We start from the raw sequence: 20,277 nt of genomic DNA, 5'->3' as shown, positions 1-20,277 counted from the left end.
ACTCCAGGCTGTGAGGTTCTGCTCATAATGACAGTAAGTTATAAAATTCTGTTAAGTATTATTGGTTAAATCTTCAAGCATAGGGTGCTTTGTCCCAAACTTGTTTTCAATGTTGTTTCGGTAACTTCTGACAAAAAGCAATCAGCACTCCGCTCTACCATAGCAGGAGAGAGACGTTGGTAAAGCGTTTGAGAAGAGGACTAAGGGTAAATTTAGAAAAGACCAAGCTGGTATGGAACAGCAGAATTTATTTTTCAGTATAAAACTTCCATGCTATCTTCAATATTTGCATATGAAACGTTCTTTGATGGAAGAAACACATTTTATGTCATCCAGAATTTAATTGTTAAAAAGTAAAACATGCTTTATTTTCTATGAGTTCAAACTCGCTTCTAGTCTTAATTGTATAGCAGAAACATTAACTAAGGGGAAGATTTAAAAGAAAATAGTGAAAAATAAACAGAATTACCACGTGATCAAGTAATCCTACTTCTCAGATTTTACCCAGAAGATCTGAAGTCAGCTTGACAAAGCAGTGTTTGAAAACACATTTACTGTAGCCGTATTCACAGTAACAAAGTTAGGGAGTAAGTGAAATATGGTATCAATTTACAAGCACTATTCAGCCTTAAAAAGAAAGAAATTCTGGCATTTGTGACAACACAAGTAGAATCAGAGAACATTGCCCTAAAAGAAATAATCCCCACACAGGAAGACAATACCACATGACACCACCCAGGTGGAGTTCAAAATAATTTTTCTCAGAGAAGAAGAGAGAGGATGACAATTCGTTGTCACAATCCACACTGGGTGGAGGAAGGATGATGAGCAAGGAAGGAAGCTCTCAGGTCGGCAGTAGGAATAGTTTCATCTTTTTAGATCAGTTGCATAGACTCCTGAGTAGAGCTGGACATTAAGAACAATGCCTTTCAATATTACTGACAATAAATTTCTATAAAAATAAGCATAAAATATTTTAGGTGAAGTATACATCAATCGACTTAATTTAATAATTCTACATAATATTAAAAATTAAATGCCATGAAATAAAAATAAGTCAATGAAATGTATATCTTAAAAAAGAAATAAGATTAGATTCTACCAAATAAAAAAGGCTGTGTGGTCTGAGGGCCTCAGAGAGAAATGCCAAGCTTGTCCAATCATATGGGTCTGATACTCTCAAACTCTCAAGATGTGGCTACTGTCCTGAGCTCCTTTGGAATGCTCACCTAAGACCTCAGAGTAAAACTAGCCTATCTCTAAGCCTGTTTGCACTTTTCAGTCATTAAATTATGGTGTGGCCACATTAAGATTACCTTCATTTTGCATTCATCATAAACAGTCACTGGGGAGTATATGCTTATTGAAATATGGAAGCTATGAGAAATAACTGAAAGAACATGTATCTTGCTGTTAATAGTTATTTCTTGGAGTTGATGAGGTGATTAGGCAGGTAAAGGTGTTGAAAAGTAGCTTGATGACCCCAGCTTGATCTCCAGAAACCACAAAATAGAAGGATAGATTTGACTACTAAAAGCTGTATTCTAATTTCCACACATGAATTGAGGCAATTGTGCACACACACACACACACACACACACACACACACACACACACACACACAAATAAGTGCAAAAGAATATTCACAACAAATATTTGTTTCTTGTTGGTGGTACCATAGGGGAAATTATTTTCTCTCAATTTTTTATTCCATGTTTAAAATGAATATATCAGGAATAAACCTATATTTAGTATTGTTAACATCCTACCTTAAAGATGTTTTAAAACTTTGGTACATAACTTTATAAATGGTGGGTTTTTTTTTGTGTGTGTGTGTGTGTGTGTGTGTGTGTGTGTGTGTGTGTGTGCGTATACTCAACAAACCTACAATAGCTTCTATCATGGTATAAAAATTGAGAATGAAATACTTTGAAAAACTAATAATTTTGTAAAGAGCTAATATTTAACACACACGTGTATATACTTAAAATATATTATATATATAATGCTTCTGTAGTGCATCATATAAAGGAATTAAAGGCAAGAAGTGATGTTTAATTTAGTCAGAGCCACACCTGATCACACTTTATGCACAGTGAATGAGAATGTAAAGCCATCAGTTACTTTAAGCAAGAGAACAGCAGCTTTGGAAAGGCCGGATAGTTGGAGAAAGAACAAATCACAAAGAAATAAGAAACAATTACAATCAAGTGAGTATGCAGAAGCCATAGTGCTGGAGAAAAAAGATGTGAGTGAGGCAAAGAAAATAAATAATTCAAGTGTGTGTGTGTGTGTGTGTGTGTGTGTGTGTGTGTGTGTGTGCATGTGCAAGAGACAGGCTGGTTTTCCACTCAGATGATGGACCAAGAAAATAAAGGGCATGACAAACAGCCGAATTTGAAGAAGTAGGAGTCTAATTTTAACAGGATTCTGAATACATCACTGTAGCTCCTTCAGTGTGATGGAATGGCTTTTTCTTGAGATAAGATATGAATTTTGTTCCCTAGTTATGAAGATTCAGTTGTACAGGAAAAGCCTGGGAGATCTGTGTACAACAACGTACATAGCATTGTACTGTGTACTTGATGATTTGAGGATATATCTCATATTAAACATTTCTAATAAAATAATTAAAAACATCATTACATGTGGCTAAATTCTGTCTTTATAGATCTACTAAGGCTCAACTAACACAAAGCATTAAGATATATCTCCATTATATGGCACATTAAGGTGAAAAATTTAGTTTTTGTCATTTAGCATTGCTTAACCTCATTCTTTTGCAATCGCAAGTTTGTTTGTACACAACATAGACTATAAAATAAAATGTATTTATCCCCTAAACTTCAGCATGGTTTATTTCTGCAAATCTTTACATGTTTATGACAATACTTTTTTAAAAGGCTGTATAAAATATGAATGGATATCTATACAATCATATGTAGGTAATTTACAAAATTAAATATCCCATAATTACATACTAAAATTCTAACTGTTTATTGGTGAATAAACAACTAAGTCGAGCATACAATGGGAAACAATACAATGAAAGATACAACGGAAACAAGGCACTTACTCAATTCTACAACGTTTCTGAAGAGATGAAGAAATGGATAGATAAACTCTAGTTGTGTTTGCGTGATAACACTGCCTTTCAACTGAGGATCTTTTAAAAACAGATCTCATATTTATTTTGGAATTTCCCTAGTGAGTAAAATTGTTAACTGTAATTTTTTTTTTGTTAGTGGCAAGAGTCAAACCCTGGGCTGTGTATGATGGCATGGCTTTCTACCATGGACTCACACCCTGCAGCCCACATAGTTGTGACCTTTAAGTTTATTTCTCTTGCCATAAACCTTTTGAACTTCCTGATACTCTAATAACACCAAGCACTGCAGTAAGAGACTGTCTATCATATCCATTCTACCATAGCACTGACATGTACATTCTGATGGTGGCTTTAAAACATCACTTAGAGATCCCCATCATAGACTTTGTCTTAGATGGATCTATCTGTTTGGCTTTTTCTAGCTCTCTATTTTGAGACCATTACATTCTTTCCTTGTCAATTCCAGCTCTCATTCCAAAGCATGGGTCTTCAAATCACTGCTAACCTTTTCAACCTCCTGGTTTGATGAGGATTTAAATTCCTCATCACTCTCTGAATTTCCACCTTTGTTTTTAGATGGAGACGTTCTACATCTTTAGATTGTAGTTGTGCTTTCAAAGACTCGGAGTTTTTTATTTATTTACTTAATCCAAACTATTCTTCAAAATATCTCTATCAATGCAAACCTCTTAATAGGCGTGGTGAGTCTTATTTATTGCTTCTTATACCATAGAATTTACTTCTTTATCTGAGCTCCAGCAAGCCCCACCACAAGCCCTTATTCTTTTCTTTAAGAAAGAGTTCTCTTTCCCTACATCCTAAAGCTGCTTCTTGATGTCTTCATACACAGTGACAAGGCAAAATGTGAAGCAACCGACTCCTCTCCTGAATGCATTGCAAGTGGAGTCATCCTGTCTCTTCTGTGGGCTTTTTCACCATTCAGAATGCAGATACCATCTTGCAGTGCACCCATGAGAGACTGAACATAGAAAGAGATCTCCACAGATAGAGCTTGTCACATGATAACATGTATTGTGCACACTGGGAGCTGAAGACATAAATGTCTCATTTACATCTAGTGATTCAAGTATGAACCAAAATACTGCAGTCAAGAAACTCTGCCCCCCAGGAGGATATGCTGAGGACCTTGGGGAAAAGCAGGAAATTGCACTTGGTGCATTTCACTGTAACATGCAAAAGACACCTCCGGTTGTCACCAAATGGCAAAGCTGTTTGTCACCCATGTCTTCCCCTTTACCAGAAGCTATGAAACTTTTCCATTGAAAAAAAAATCGAACAGATTTTCAGACATGGACAGATAATGAGGGATCCAGTCCTAACAACAGTCAAGACTTCTAGGAACACAGCTCTTACAGCAGCTCTGGAAGGTGATTCTTGGGTATCCCAAAACTGTGCTAAATCTACCGAGACAGAATGTGGGGCCAGGGAGGGACTAAAAAGTATTACCTTTACTTAGTCTGCCACCATTACACTGGTTGAATTAACAATCAGAGCTGTATTTGTAAGAATTAACTCTGTGGTGGTGGCGCATTCCTTTAATCCCAGCACTCAGGACTCTGTGAGTTTAAGGTGAGGCTGGGCGACAGAATGAGTTCCAGGATAGCCAGGGCTGTTACACAGAAGAACCCTGTCTCAAGAAACCAAAAATAAAAAAATAAAATGAACTCTGAAGTTCATCATGATTTGATCATGAGGACACTGTATCTCTTAGTGGCTCTCCCAAGAGAGTATTCAAACTAGTAGACTTTGACTAAAAATATTGCTGAGTTTTTTAGTATGTACGTTCGCACATGCTGGACATTATGTAGCTGACTTTACAATATGATCTAGAACCCTCAGTTCCATATTATAAGAGTGAGATTTATGACATGTAAACTATAATACTACGTGTTTAAGTACTAATAATCTTAAGTGTTTCAATTAGCCCTTCAATAACAATGACATGTTTTTGCTTTTCAAATAAAGAATGGAAATGGGAATTTTAGACGTGGTTTTATAAAGTATGTAAAATTCCTAAATACCCATTCATTGAATAAAAAGGAATCTTTAATATAAGAGAAAAACATCCTTTAATGATATTTATGTTCAGAGAACACAACACTGAAAACCCTATCTTTTCTCTTCCTCACAGGAAAATGTCTGCATCTCTCAAAGACTTTAATAGTACCAAGTTCCAGGTATCTGAGTTCATTCTGATGGGATTCCCAGGCATCCACAGCTGGCAGCACTGGCTCTCCCCTCCATTGGCCCTGCTCTATCTCTCAGCAATAGTGACAAACGTCCTCATTCTCATCACCATCTATCGGGACCCTTCCTTGAAGCAGCCCATGTACCTTTTCCTGGGCATCCTCTCTGTGGTGGACATGGGCCTCGCCACCACCATCATGCCAAAGATCCTGGCCATCTTCTGGTTCGATGCCAAGGTCATTAGCCTTCCGGAATGTTTTGCTCAGATTTATGCCATTCACTGCTTTGTAGGCATGGAGTCTGGCATCTTCCTCTGCATGGCTTTTGATAGATATGTAGCTATTTGTTATCCTCTCCGTTACTCATCAATCATAACCAATTCCTTGATCTTAAAAGCCACCCTGTTTATGGTGCTGAGAAACGGCTTGTTCGTCATTCCAGTGCCTGTGCTCGCGGCCCAGCGGAACTATTGTTCCAGAAATGAAATCGATCATTGCCTGTGCTCTAACCTTGGTGTCACAAGCCTAGCTTGTGATGACAGGAGGCCAAATAGCATTTGCCAGTTAATCCTGGCGTGGCTTGGAATGGGGAGTGACCTGGGTCTCATAATATTGTCATATACTTTGATTCTGCGCTCGGTACTCAGACTCAATTCAGCTGAAGCTGTTTCTAAGGCTCTGAGCACTTGTAGCTCCCACCTCATCCTCATTTTTTTCTTCTACACTGTTGTTGTAGTGATTTCAGTAACTCACCTGGCAGAGACCAAGACCACCTTGATCCCAGTTTTGCTCAATGTGATGCACAATATTATCCCTCCTTCCCTCAACCCTATTGTGTATGCTCTTAGGACCAGAGAACTCAGGCAAGGCTTCCAAAAGGTACTTTGTTGGGGTTTACAAAAGAAATAAAAAAACCTTCTCCATGATGTATGTGGACTTCAACTTCTCCTAAACTATATGGTGGCATTCTAGACATGATGGAGGGGGATGGACGTGCCTCTGAGAGCCCCTTTGCATGTTTTTTTTTTTTTTTTTTTTTTTTTTTTTTTTACAGAAACAATCATGAAAACTTAACAGATGGAAAAAGAAAAAATTCCATTCACAATCGTTCCAAAATGAGCATAAGTTAAATAAATATGTTTAAGTATATGGAAGGACTGTCCACCAGACCAGCCAAATGATATTACAAATATAACTAGTGATTAATATGTATAACCCAAAGTAAAAACCAATAATAACAAGTACATGAATTATAGGACATGCTTGCACTTTGTTAGCTGTATGTTGGGAGCAAAGTCAGTCTGATAATTAGCACTACCCCAGTAGTGTGTGATGCAGAGACAGACATAAAAAATACTTATGACGAGCAAAGCTTGAGCAGGCTGTGAGGGAGTGTTAGGTGGTGATGAGCGGGTGACCTAGCATGAAGAAGCAAATTCACTTATATCTGGTTGCTGCCTTCTTGCCTCTCCCGACTTGCTCTCTGCCCTTCTGTGCAGCTGACTATCTAAAGAATTGGCTTTTATGTACCGTGAAATCAAGCTCCCCTGTCTTGGGACATTCATAATGGCAAGTGCAAAAGAAAATAGAATTTGGGTTATTTTAGATTCTTTATTCTTCCACTCCCAGCCTCCCTCAACATCATGTTTCTGGTAGGCTGCATCTCGTGTAGCATGTGTGGTCTGCCTGCTGTAGCACGTGTGTCTATCCAGTGACACTTTTTTCCACTTACCTTCTCTTGAGACAGAGGACATAATACAGAATTTCTGGTTTTAGTTGGTAAGAAGTATGTCCTACTCCACTGAGCTATGCCAGCTCCTTTCTGCTGAGTGTCTGTGGATCCATGTGCTTGCATGTGAAAGACAGGGCAGGAAAAAGGGGGGAATGGCCTCTTCTTCCCCCATACAGGACAGTATTCTCTGCCTCTGTGCATGTATCCATGTTTAGATCCAGGGCCTTTCATAAAAATACTGAAATAACTACAAATTATTTATTTACATGGAATGAAGAAAACACAATTATGGAAGCTGACATTCCACAGATACCACAGAATCCTGAAAAAAAAACCACTTTAATTTGAAATGATCTTTAAAATAATTTACCCTATGCCATATGTCTATAACAAAATTTTAAGTTCTTATTATGATGTCATTTCAGGTTTACAGCAATGTTGCAAGACTAGAACAAGAAATGCTTTGTTGGTCCAGCCAAGGCTACATAATGAGATCCTCCCTCAAACTTATCTAGTATTTATATATGCCCGATTATGAGTTATCTTCTTTCCATATGTATGTGTGTATGTGTACGTATGTACTACTTTTCTGAGCTATCAGAAACAAATACTGTTCATTCTTAAACACCTCACTGTGTATGTTCAAACATGAAGACAATGATTTTTATAACCATAAATGCATGAACAAATTTAAGGTGCCAGGGGCCAGCCCCAGCAGTTGGCAGGTCCCAAAGAGGAGGTAAGGAGTTGGCGGGGGAAGGAGTGAGGCAGGCACAGTGATCAAGAGGATCTTGCAGTTCTGACTGAGGAACAATCAAGTTGCTTCTTTATTTATACAGATTCATAAGACAAAGACAGACTCATGATTTTTAAAAGCTACAGATTATCTCATTTTGTCTCCAGACATGTGTTTGATTTTCTATAACATGTCCGGAGTCATAGGATCAGTTACAAGTAATAAGTACAGATAGAACAGACTTTGCTTTTTGTCATTAGTCCTATAACCCCACTTCAAAGAATCCATAGACTATTTTTGCTAAGGCAAGCATACTTAGTATTTAACAGCCTGTTTCCAGGCTGTCAGCACTTGTGGTTTCAAAGAATTAGGTGAATAGAAAATATCTGAACCAGTTCTAGTGAATCGTCATGGCTTGAAAAGTGCACTACCAATACTTAGTGTACAAAGTGCTACTCATAAATCAGCCTGTCACTGAATTTCTATTTCTCTAACGAATACCCTACATAACCACCTACTTAGGATGTTACTTATTCAGCAAACTCTGAACATAATATAAGAGCAGGCCTCTAATCTATTGCCAAATTTCCTAGTCAGTTGGAGCTTGTAAGTCTCCTTTAAGTTTACGTTGTTCTAATTATCCTGTTTGAGTTTATTTAGGAGTAGGTGTACCAAGAAGATCCTAGAGTCATGGCCTCATAAAAAAACTTTTAGTGTCTTTGAGCTTATCACAATCTCCAAGACATAAGGAACAGTTCTGAATAGGGCCACATAAAATGATCTCCCACCGGGTGATGATCATGCATGCTTTTAATCCCAGCACTCAGAAAGCAGAGGCAGGCAGATCTCTGTGAGTTCAAGGCCAGCACGGGTTGCAGATTGAGTTCCAGGACAGGCGCAAAGCTACACAGAGAAACCCTGTCTCGAGAAAAAAAAAAATGATCTCCCTAAAAGCGGGAGGGGTAATAAGTTTAGGACTTTCCTAAAGAGACTTAGACATAATTTTCTTTGGGAAAGATATTCAATGAATTATAATGTAGAAAGCCCCCAAATATGCAACACATAGAGACCAAACCGATAGTGAGAGACAGCCCAACAGTGATGGTCGCATTCAGCTCAACTCTGCTGGAACTGTGTCACACAGCTGTGCTGGCTTCATGACTCTCGCCATTTCCAGTGGATATGTATGGCTGTGTCATTAAGGAAATCACATCAATACTTTAACTTAATTTACATGGATCATGTTTAGAGATCAAAGATCTATGATCTCTTTTGTGAAAATGCTTTGAGAAAATGTTGGAGATTCAATAAAATACAAGATCAAAAATTTCATTTGATTTTTATATCTTTATGAGAAATTTTCTCATATTATTTCAGCTTTACAGTGTAATGGGCAATAGTGTATATTTTCGAGGTATACAGTATGCTATTTTGATATGCCTATGTGTTGTGAAACGACCAGCATATTCATACTAATTAGGTATCATCAACTCATCAAGACAATATCCACTCTAAAAGCAGTTCATACTCTTCTTACTGAAGTCACCCAACAGCATTGGGTTCTTACAGAGAAATCATACAGGCTCCCACCATAAGGCATTAGGATTGGTAATATAAATTAAAAATAATTTATTCATGTGTGTGCATGTGTCTGTGTGAGTGTTTGTATACAGGCAGGCATACAGACATATGTATGTGTGTGTGTGTGTGTGTGTGTGTGTGTGTGTGTGTGTGTGTGTGTGTGTGTACACGCATGTGCACAGATGCCAGCAGGGGGCACCGACCCCTTGGAGTCACAAATGTTTGTGAGTTACCTGATTTAGCTGCTGGAATAAAATCTCTGGTCCTTGTGACTTAGCAGCAAGTCTTCTTAACTGCTGAGCCATCTCTGCAGCCCCAGTAACTCAACTTCTTAAAGCAGTATTTCTAGTAAATAAGCAAGAGCACAAATTACAGACACATTGTAAGTATGCTGCAATCAGCATTCTACTTGATGAACTCCAGTGAATGTAGGTACACATTTTGTTGAAGAGAGAACTGTGGGATGTTCTGTATGGCAAATGTGTTGCTATTTAGTCAATAAATAAAACACTGATTGGCCATTGGCTAGGCAGGAAGTATAGGTGGGACAAGAAGGAGAATAAAGCTGGGAAGTGGAAGGCTGAGTCAGAGAGACACTGCCAGCCGCCACGATGACACACAGCATGTGAAGATGCCGGTAAGCCACAAGCCATGTGGCAAGGTATAGATGAATGGAAATGGATTAATTTAAGCTGTAAGAACAGTTAGCAAGAAGCCTGCCATGGCCATACAGTTTGTAACCAATATAAGTCTCTGTGTTTATTTGGTCGGGTTTGAGCTGCTGTGGGACTGGCAGGTGAGGGAGATTTGTCCTGACTGTGGACCAGGCAGGAAAACTCTAGCTACAGTGGGTTACCTGTACTTATCATTACAAGACACACACACACACACACACACACACACACACACACACACACACACACACGCAAAATAGCTAGTTTCATTTCCACTAGTGGTTCTCAACCTGTGGGCCATGACCCCTTGGCGATCACATATCAGATATCCTGCCCATCAGATAATTATATTACAACTCGTAACAGTGGCAAACTTATACTTATGAAATAGCAATGAAATACTTTTATGGTTGAGGGTCACCACAACACGAGGGACTGTCATTAAATGGTCACAGAGTTAGGAAGGTTGAGAACAACTGCTTTACACTCCTATCAGTTAACATGGGACAGCTCCAGGCCCTCACCCCAGGCAACACCTGACACTTTTAGGCTTTTTCATAGCCTACACATGCCAGTATGTATCCTACATCGGGAGAGATTCAATATGCATTTTTTTCTCCCGGTAATTAGAAAAGTCAACGTCCATTTGCCTGTTTGTTGGCACAGTTGTTCTTTTCCTTGCCAGTTTTTGAAGGGACGATTGACACGTCTTGCTATGTATGCACACAGCGAATACTATCTCCGCTTTTGTGCTTGGTGTTTTCGTATTTTACCTTTTTTTTTTCACTAAAGTATTAAATGTTTGTTTACTCCAATCTGTAATTATGTGGATAACATTTTTTGTGGCTTCATTTCCAAACCTTGCCTACTACACATCACAAAGAAGATACATGTTTTATTTTTCATGTTTAGTTCTAATGTTTTTCTGAAACTTACTTTGGCAAGAGCCATTTAAGGGGAAAGACAGGGTTTTTTTTTCCATTATATGTCTCATTAATGTAATAGTGTCCAATGAAAATATATTTATTTTGAGTTCTAGATTAGGTCATCTAATGTGCCTTTCAGGATTTGGTATCTGTATTCTGTATTTTTATAATAAACCCTTTGATAAATATTAGGGAGGATAACCTATAATTTAAGAGGTTGCATAAAGTGCCTATATATATATATATATATATATATATATATATATATATATATATATATATATATATATAAAAAAATCTTTAGGAGTTTTAATAGGAAGAGTGAGGTCAAAATCTATACATCATTGAGACAGTGCTATGCATGTAGTAATGTGATCTCACAGAAATTAAAGGGTTTAAACTACCCCTCAAATTATGTACAGGACACACACACACACACACACACACACACACACCAAACACACACCAAACACACACACAACACACACGCACACACACACACACACACACACACATATGCGCGCGCATGCACAACTGTTTACATTTAGGCTCCTATCAGTAGTTCACAGCAGTTCCAATTCCTCATTCCTGCGAATGACAAGTGACCATGACAAATTTATGTAAATTGACAAAAATCAGATCTCAAATCCAGGTATTCTTTCAAATTGGTCAAATTTATATAAACTTAGTTGATGATATTTCTGTGGGAAAACATAGATTTGTAGTAATTATATCGTGCTGTTGGGGACTATGGGAAATGGAGACTGGCTGGGCTGCTCTGGACATCTACCTACTGAGAGTTCCTTTCACAAAGCCATGTAGAAAGTACACGTGGATGGATTTCCTGTTGCGTTGGAACTTGTTCTGTAAAGGACTATCCACCACCATGAGCAGCCTAACCCTGTGGATCCACTGTTTGAGTGCCTGTTGGGCAAAGGTTACAGTAGCCAAAAGCTTCCCTTCCCTCCCCCAGCCCTGGCTTTTGCCAGCAGGGAGAAAGGTATTTCCTTGAGGAAGGGAAGCACAGCCTGATAGATTGTCCACATACTGTAGAACCAACTCATGGCTCTCAGGAGTCCTGTGGATTCCTTATTTAACCTCCGTTATCCAGACAGTTATTGTTATCTGTATATTAAAGTTATTGATGCTCTAGCTCCTGCCTAAAACTTACCATCCTGAACTGGTCCTCATATGCCCGTGTATCAAGTGTCTCCTACAGACTCCATCTCTGATTTCTGTGTTGTGTGTGCTGCCCTTCTTCCTAGTATTACTCTCAGAACCTGTGGCCGAAAGCTTCTTTTCAATAAGTCCTTTCTGAAAAATCACAATCCCTCTCCCAAACCTTCAACATCAACAATTCACACACAGATACATGCACATGTACATACACCCCCCACACCCACACATAGCCCCACACCACACACACACACCTCCCTTCCACACACACCCACACAGAGTCTGATGCTTCTTTGGGAATCACAGGCACTGGATTTTCGTTCTGCCACAGCTGCTGAGATATTTGCAGCGTCTCCCCCGTCAAGTTCTGAGCTTTCAGCTGGATAGGCCTGCCTGGATGAATTCTCCACATTGTCCCATGGCAGAAGGTCAGTGTTTCCGAAAGAAAAAAATAGTGAAACGTGGAACGCCATTTCTGTACTCCAAACACTTAGTTAGGTTGGAAGTGGAGTGTGGAAGCAAATGGAGAATTTGGGATTCAATAGTTTTCCTCTAGGATGAGAAAAAAAATACGAGATATGATATATAAATATAAAGCATTTTTTCCTACAAAGATGCAAAACTTAAAAAAAAAAAATCTAAGCAATTCTTATAAAAACAAAGGAGGCAGTGAAAATGCCCGCTGTGTCCCTTATCTATGGTAATATACTATTTGTCAAGGTCACTTAACACACAATTTTTATTTAGAAACATCACAGACAGTGCACTAGAAGGCAGTTCCTCCCAGGGCATCCAGACTCAATCCTCTAATGGAACCGAGGGAATCAGGACACAATTACTGCGCCATTTTGCAAACAAAACTTGTTTAAAAGGCTCCTGTCTTCCTCCCCTGGGGCCTTTAGTCTTGGGGGCTGGAGTGGTGGCATCCTTCTTGTCTTGTGGGTGTGGGGAAAACTCCTCAGTGCCACACTGCCTAGCCCGGTTCTCAGGATCCTATAAGTACCACTTATAACTTGGAAGTGGGACATGCCGTGTGCGTGGGACCCACCCCAGACGCACAAGAGTGGCAAGGGCGTCATATGTACCGCCAGCAGCGCTCACGGTGGCGCAGGTGGCACTGGACTGGTTTGAGCCGTCCCGTGGTCTCCGTGGGGGCAGGTCTCCCGTGTGCCTGCGCTTTTGCTGCAGGTCCTGCGTAGCCCTTGCATCTGAGGGTGTGCACGGTCCGCTCGAGCTTCCAGCAGCTCCCTCGCGTTCTCAGGTTAGGTGAGAAGACCTAGGACTTTGGGGGCCCCAGGCGCCGGGGGTGCAGGGTCGGGGGCTTGATCCGAAGCCACCGAGAGGTCACAGGAACTGGGGCACGGGACCTCCTGGGCTTGGACATCCGGGATTGGCGACAGGACCCCGGAAGCACACAGTTGTCAAACTCCTGGAGCCACCACAACTGAGGGCCACCTTTGGCAGCTCTGATCCCAGGCAGATCTGGAGGGGGTGGGGCACAGACTGAGCCTCAGGGGTTGGGGTGGTGGGAAGAATGGGACTCAGAGCACAGGCTGTGCAGACACATGGACTGGATGAATCTAATATGCCTTTAGGTTGTCTGCCTGGGTCTCAGCCTGGCAAGAGGTCTTGGTAGCTGAGCTCCCTGCTTTGGATGGCGAAGATGGAGAAGAAAGTCAGTTCCATAGATAGGGACCCAGGAGGGAATGCACATGGGATTTACCAAGAACTGTCTGCTGGTTCCTATGGGCAGCCTGGAAGGCTTTACTGAAATACAACTTTTATGTGTATGGCTCCCCACCCACAAGAACCCACTTAAAATGAGCTCTATTTTTATGATTATAAAACATAAACTCAAAGGGCAGAGAGTATAGATGAGAAAATAAATATCAAAGGTGACAGCACATTATTGAAAAAAATACATATTAAATGGAGAAATACTATAACTGAGGCAAAGACTTGATAGCCTTTAGTTAGACATAGTATTGCTAACCACATATGTATAATATATGCATATAGAAACATGTGTGTGAAGTATGTATGATATATTTAACATAGGCAATGGAAAATCTGAGGACAAGGAAGGTAAATGAGGGGAATTTGTAGAAAGAGTAAACCAAAGGAGGATTCACCATCCTAGGCACCATTAGCTGCTCTTAACCTGTGCAATACATTCAATTTGGAAAAAAATTAACATAGTATGCTAAAAGACAATAATGAGAAATCATGAAGAATGAGGAAACTTAACAAAAAATTTTACTGACTTGTAAGATCCTGGATTTATTGAGGAATAAATTATTAGATTATTTTCAAAATCCTTTGAACAGAGCCTCAGTAACTAATGATCAACATCAATCACCGATTAAGAAAAAGAATTTTAAAAGTCCATCTCCTGCCTCAGTCTCCCCAGTGCTGGGATTATAGGCATTCAGTCAACATGCATGGGCCAAACAAACTACTCTTTAAGATCATACCTATAGTAAGATGGGTATTGTCATTAACAGATGAGTAAGGCATTCTTTAAAAAAAATGCCTTTTTAAAGAAGTCATAATAGAATAGAGTGGATTATTAATTTATAAGGATGAAAAGCTATCTTCCAAAAATTCAGAGTCAGGATCTGATCAATAACAATTTCTTGAATGAATCACTGAATTAACAATAAATAACAATACAAGCAAAACTATTCCTTTAATTACTTAAACATTAAAATGTATGATTTTTAAAAGAGAAAGAGAACTATTAGTTGTAATTACAACCTATATTTTCTTTTGTCCTTTCTTTAGGAAAACCTACATAATTTTAAGCAGTTTCATGGTGGTGCTAGTCTGGTCATGTTAATGCAGAATAACACAGATCTGACCCCAGCTTCCTTTGTTCTGAATGGGATCCCAGGCCTGGAAGACATACACGTCTGGATTTCCTTCCCATTCTGTTCCATGTACACAGTGGCTATGGTTGGGAACTGTGGTCTCCTTTATCTCATCTTCTTTGAGGACTCCTTGCACAGACCCATGTACTACTTTTTAGCGATGCTTTCTCTAACAGACCTTGTCATGTGCTCTAGTACAATCCCTAAAGCCCTCTGCATCTTCTGGTTTCATCTTAAGGAAATTGGATTTGATGACTGTCTTGTCCAGATGTTCTTCATCCATACCTTCACAGGGATGGAGTCTGGGGTGCTCATGCTCATGGCTCTGGACCGCTATGTAGCCATCTGCTACCCGCTGCGTTACTCCACCATCCTCACCAATCCTATCATTGCCAAGGTTGGGTTTGCCACCTTCCTAAGGGGGGTGCTACTAATTATTCCATTCATGTTTCTCACTAAACGCCTGCCCTACTGCAGAGGCAATATACTAAACCATACTTACTGTGACCACATGTCTGTAGCCAAGTTGTCCTGTGGCAATGTCAAGGTGAATGCCATTTATGGTCTGATGGTCGCTCTCTTGATTGGGGGCTTTGACATCCTGTGCATCACAGTCTCCTACACCATGATCCTGAGGGCGGTGGTCAGCCTGTCCTCAGCAGATGCTCGGCAGAAGGCCTTCAGCACCTGCACTGCCCACATATGTGCCATTGTTTTCTCCTACAGCCCAGCCTTCTTTTCCTTCTTTTCCCACCGTTTTGGGGGCCACACCATCCCTCCGTCGTGCCACATCATTGTGGCTAATATTTATCTGCTTTTGCCTCCCACTATGAACCCTGTTGTCTATGGAGTGAAAACCAAGCAGATACGAGACTGTGTCATAAGGATTCTTTCGGGGTCTAAGAATTCCAAAACCCACGGCATATAAATAAGCTTTGCCAGGGGGACAGAGAAGAATTACACCTAATTGCCTGTTGAGGCAGAAGCTGATAAAATCCTGGTAGATGAACTTCCTTAACAAGGCAATAAAATCTGGACCTTGTTAAATGTATTTCTTTCAACTTCCCTGGCAAGTCCAATAAGCTTCCTATGGCTTCAACTTCTCACTTTTTTTGGTATTGATTTTTTGAGATAGGGTTTTTTTTTTTTTGTGTAGCATTGACTGTTCTAGAACTAGCTCTGTAGATCAGGCTGACCTTCAGCTCACAGAGATCCTCCTGTCTCTGCCTCTGAAGTGCTGGGATTAAAAGTGTGTACCACCACTGCCCGACAGCCTCTCACTCTTTTGAAGAACTAATCTAAAGGATAGACCAGGTTTCATTTGACAAAACCCAGTGAAAAATGAGTAAAGCATGAGGACTTTAGGTCTTGTTTTAATACAGAAACTTAAATTTTAAGATATTTGCAAGTTGTTGCTTCCATTAGAATATGTGTGTGTGTGTGTGTGTGTGTGTGTGTGTATTTACAAAGATACAAAATACTTATTTCTTCAAGTACTTCTTTCTTTATGAAAAAGACAAGGATATTTCCCATAAAGTCATGAACACAATGCTCTTTAAATATCTAGACGTCTCAATAGAATCTTATTAGGCTAGGCTAGCTAGGTTTTTTTTTTTTATCAAAGCCACTGGTATAATTATTTAACAGAATAACTGACTGTCCCATTTCCTTCAAGAGGGCTTTAAAGAGCCTGCAGTCCAGAAAGAGAGATAATTCTCTGAAACACATGTAAGAAAATGTATATATGTTCCCCTAGAAACACCATAAGAGAAACTATCAAATTTTATTTTTTAAGTTGTATCCAATTGTGAATACAATAAAGTTAAATGTTTTTCTAATATTTAAAAATTCTACTAAAGTAATAAAAATAGTTCAGAGAAATAGTATTTTTATATTTAATGTTTCATTCATTAAATTTTACAAGGAATGCAGAGTAAAAACAATTTCTATTCTTACCTTTCTCTGTCCAGCAATCAAGAAAACACATGCTTTCTCTCAAATTAGTGAACTATAGTCATAAAATTTCATTCATTCATTCCATAAATCCTTTTGTACTGTATCACATTTAATGACCTATGAAATGACACCATCTTTAATACAGGTACTGGAGACAATTACCAAGATCACAATTAGTTACAACACACAGAATAAGTGCCTATAGGGTGTCCAACCCCAACTGATGCAACTAAATTGTAACCTATACACCTAAGGCTCAGGGAAAATGATGGAAGATGGGGTGGGAAGATTATCAGAACCAGAGGGTCAGGACACTTGCTGCTAGATAGTACTTTCTAGACCACAGGGAATCTGTACCCATGAAATCCTAACAACGTGGTTGCCTAAAACAAGATTTTCCTAATGTCAACACCAGTGGGCATTCTAGTGAATGGGGGAAATTTCAGAAGGTCATACTCCAGATGAAGAACTACAACCAATGGATTCTGAAAGAAAAGAATCATTTTTCCCCAGGAACCAATCTCCTAACAGGTTATCTAATATGAACTGGTCAACCCTAAAATGTACATAACCATCAACACTAAATGAATTTGGTAGATGTGGTATTTATACACACACACACACACACACACACACACACACACACATGTCTTATATGTCAATAATTAAAGAAGAGTTCATGGATTTGAGATGGGATGGGGAGCAAGGGAGGAGTTGGAAAGGAGACGAGGGATGGAAATTATGTAAATAAAGTACTACTATATGAAATGCTTAAAAGAATAAAAATTATTTAAAGAATTGTGGTTGGATTATTGCTTATTTGGTAAAGTGCTTATCGTAATCATAAGAATCCTATGCTACTCAGAACTAATATAAAACAGCTAGGGGTGCTGGCATGAGCTTGTAATCCCAGCATTTAGGAGCTGCAAACAGGAGGATCCCTGTGACTAGTCTAATTGCTACATCCATAGATTACTACATCTCTCAACCTTCATCAGAAAAGCTTCTTGCAGCTGGGCGTTGGTGGCTCACGCCTTTAACCCCAGCACTCGGGAGGCAGAGCCAGGCATATCTCTGTGAATTTGAGGCCAGCCTGGGCTACTGAATGAGTTCCAGGAAGGGCTCCAGAGCTACACAGAGAAACCCTCTCTCTCAAAAAAAAAAAAAAAAAAAAAAAAAAGAGCCATTGCAGTACATTGAGCTCCATAGAGACAGCGCCCGGGCAAGCGCAAGCCGGATGGGCACTGGGCGACTCTGTGCCTCGCAGAGGAAAATCAACTAAACATGGGCAAAGGAGATCCTAAGAAGCCGAGAGGCAAAATGTCCTCATATGCATTCTTTGTGCAAACTTGCCAGGAGGAACACAAGAAGAAGCACCCGGATGCTTCTGTCAACTTCTCAGAGTTCTCAGAAAGGTGGAAGGCTATGTCTGCTAAAGAAAAGGGGAAATCTGAAGACATGGCAAAGGCTGACAAGGCTCGTTATCAGAGAGAAATGAAAACCTACATCCCCCGCAAGGGGAGACCAAAAAGAAGTTCAAGGACCCCAATGCGCCCCAGAGGCCCCCTTCGGCCTTCTTCTTGTTCTGTTCTGAGTATTGCCCCAAAATCAAAGGAGAGCACCCCGGCTTGTCCATTGGGGACGTGGCGAAGAAGCTGGGGGAGATGTGGAACAACACCGCTGCAGACGACAAGCAACCCTGTGAGGAGAAGGCTGCCGAGCTGAAGAAGAAGTACGAGAAAGATATTGCTGCCTACAGAGCTAAAGGAAAACCCGATGCAGCGAAGAAGGGGGTCGTCAAGGCTGAAAAGAGCAAGAAAAAGAAGGAAGAGGAAGATGAGGATGATGATGAAGAGGATGAGGAAGAGGAGGAAGAAGAGGAAGACGAAGATGAAGAAGATGATGATGAATAAGTTGGTTCTAGCGCAGTTTTTTTCTTGTCTATATAGCATTTAACCCCCCTGTACACAACTCACTCCCTTTAAAGAAAAAAAATGAAATGTAAAAAAAAAAAAAAAAAAAAAAAAGCTTCTTGCAGTCAATGGAAATTGACACAGGCACTTAACTGGTCCCTATGCAGGGAAAGAGAAACTGTGGACTGCTCAGTCCTAAATGGAAAGTACTTTATCACATCCCTGTACTCATCCACAAGGCTCAGGCATTTTCATGGATGATGGTATGAAATGATTGCAAGAGATGGTGGCTAACTTCAAGAAACCCGTTTTAGACACACGGCAAGGCAGACGCACATATGAACTCACAGGAATTGTGACAGCATGCATAAAACCTATGCAAACTCAAACCAGACACATACCAGCATGCATGGGGAGATAGGCATACAATCCCACCGTTAGCAGCTACTGAAATTTCATGACTTGTGGGAGAAAGAGAGTCAGTTTTCTTTACACTGTAGGCCACCACAGTCCAGGGCAAGCCAACATTCCCAAGAGTAGCTGGGCAGCATGAAGTGGATGTTTGTTTGCTTGCTTTAAAAAAAAAGGGAAGAAGAACTATCAAAGGTGGGCGGGTAGGGAGGTGAGGGTGGACGGGGTGGATGTGAGAGTAGGTGGGAGAAAGGGGCTGAATATTATTAGAATTTACTGCCACTAGATACAAGGATTATCTACACAAAATATACTACACTTGTGAAAAAAATAATGTCTTTTTTTTTAATAGTCTGAAAGTGGAAACAACTCATATGCTCACCCAGTGCTGAGGGATTAAAAAAAAAAAATAAGGATTATCAGAGCCAGAGGTTACTCAGTCGTAAATAAATGGAAGACTGATACTTGTAATAATGTGCTAGACACAAAACTAAATACTGTATAATGCCATTTATAATAACTATCCTGAATAAATAAATTCATGAAACAGAAGTCAAATTAGTGTTTTTTAAGATTTATTTTTATTTTATGTTCATTGGTATTTTTCTGCATGTATGTGTGTATGATAGTGTCAGAATCCCTGGAACTGAAGTTACAGACAGCTGTGAGTTGCCACGTGGGATCTGGGAATTCCATCCAAGTCTTCAGGAAGAGCAGCTAGTGCTCTTAACCACTGAGCCATCTCTCCAGCCCTCAAATTAATGTTTTCTGAGGCAAAGAGAAGGTGTAATAAAAATGGTCATTTAACTATCAAGTTTCTACTTGAGATAATGGAAATACCTTTGGACTGTGGTGATGGTTGCCCACCACAGAGAGTACACTACGAGTCTGTGAATTGTTTACGTCAAAGAGCTAAGATGCCCAACACAGTTTTCTATGAATATCATCTTTATAAAACAATGAGCTGTAAATTTTTTCTTTTTTTG

At 39.7% G+C, this 20,277-nt stretch overlaps 2 protein-coding genes and 2 pseudogenes across 2 annotated transcripts; 3 read left to right on the top strand and 1 right to left on the bottom strand.

The window, feature by feature from the left end:
- Positions 1-3,468: 3,468 nt before the first annotated feature.
- LOC128123884 (5-azacytidine-induced protein 2-like) lies at positions 3,469-4,082 on the bottom strand (annotated as a pseudogene).
- Positions 4,083-5,265: 1,183 nt separating this feature from the next.
- Positions 5,266-6,225, top strand: LOC128095290 (olfactory receptor 56B1). The gene has a single exon (XM_052714146.1). The coding sequence runs from the start codon at positions 5,266-5,268 to the stop codon at positions 6,223-6,225; it is 960 nt and encodes a 319-aa protein (XP_052570106.1).
- An 8,748-nt stretch (positions 6,226-14,973) lies between these two features.
- LOC128094841 (olfactory receptor 52N4) lies at positions 14,974-15,939 on the top strand. Its single transcript, XM_052713430.1, has one exon. The coding sequence runs from the start codon at positions 14,974-14,976 to the stop codon at positions 15,937-15,939; it is 966 nt and encodes a 321-aa protein (XP_052569390.1).
- Positions 15,940-18,241: 2,302 nt separating this feature from the next.
- On the top strand, positions 18,242-18,880 carry LOC128094853 (high mobility group protein B1-like; annotated as a pseudogene).
- Positions 18,881-20,277: the final 1,397 nt, after the last annotated feature.

The sequence above is a fragment of the Peromyscus californicus genome, unplaced genomic scaffold, assembly GCF_007827085.1.
Source record: "Peromyscus californicus insignis strain IS unplaced genomic scaffold, ASM782708v3 Scaffold_4__1_contigs__length_199733344, whole genome shotgun sequence".
NCBI lineage: Eukaryota > Metazoa > Chordata > Mammalia > Rodentia > Cricetidae > Peromyscus > Peromyscus californicus.
The sequence above is the reverse complement of the archived record's forward strand: the minus strand, read 5'-3'. Positions and strand labels throughout refer to the sequence as shown.

Bases quoted from the DNA above. Each gene is read 5' to 3' on its own strand.
- LOC128094841 (XM_052713430.1), top strand. From the start codon at position 14,974: ATGTTAATGCAGAATAACACAGATCTGACCCCAGCTTCCTTTGTTCTG.
- LOC128095290 (XM_052714146.1), top strand. From the start codon at position 5,266: ATGTCTGCATCTCTCAAAGACTTTAATAGTACCAAGTTCCAGGTATCT.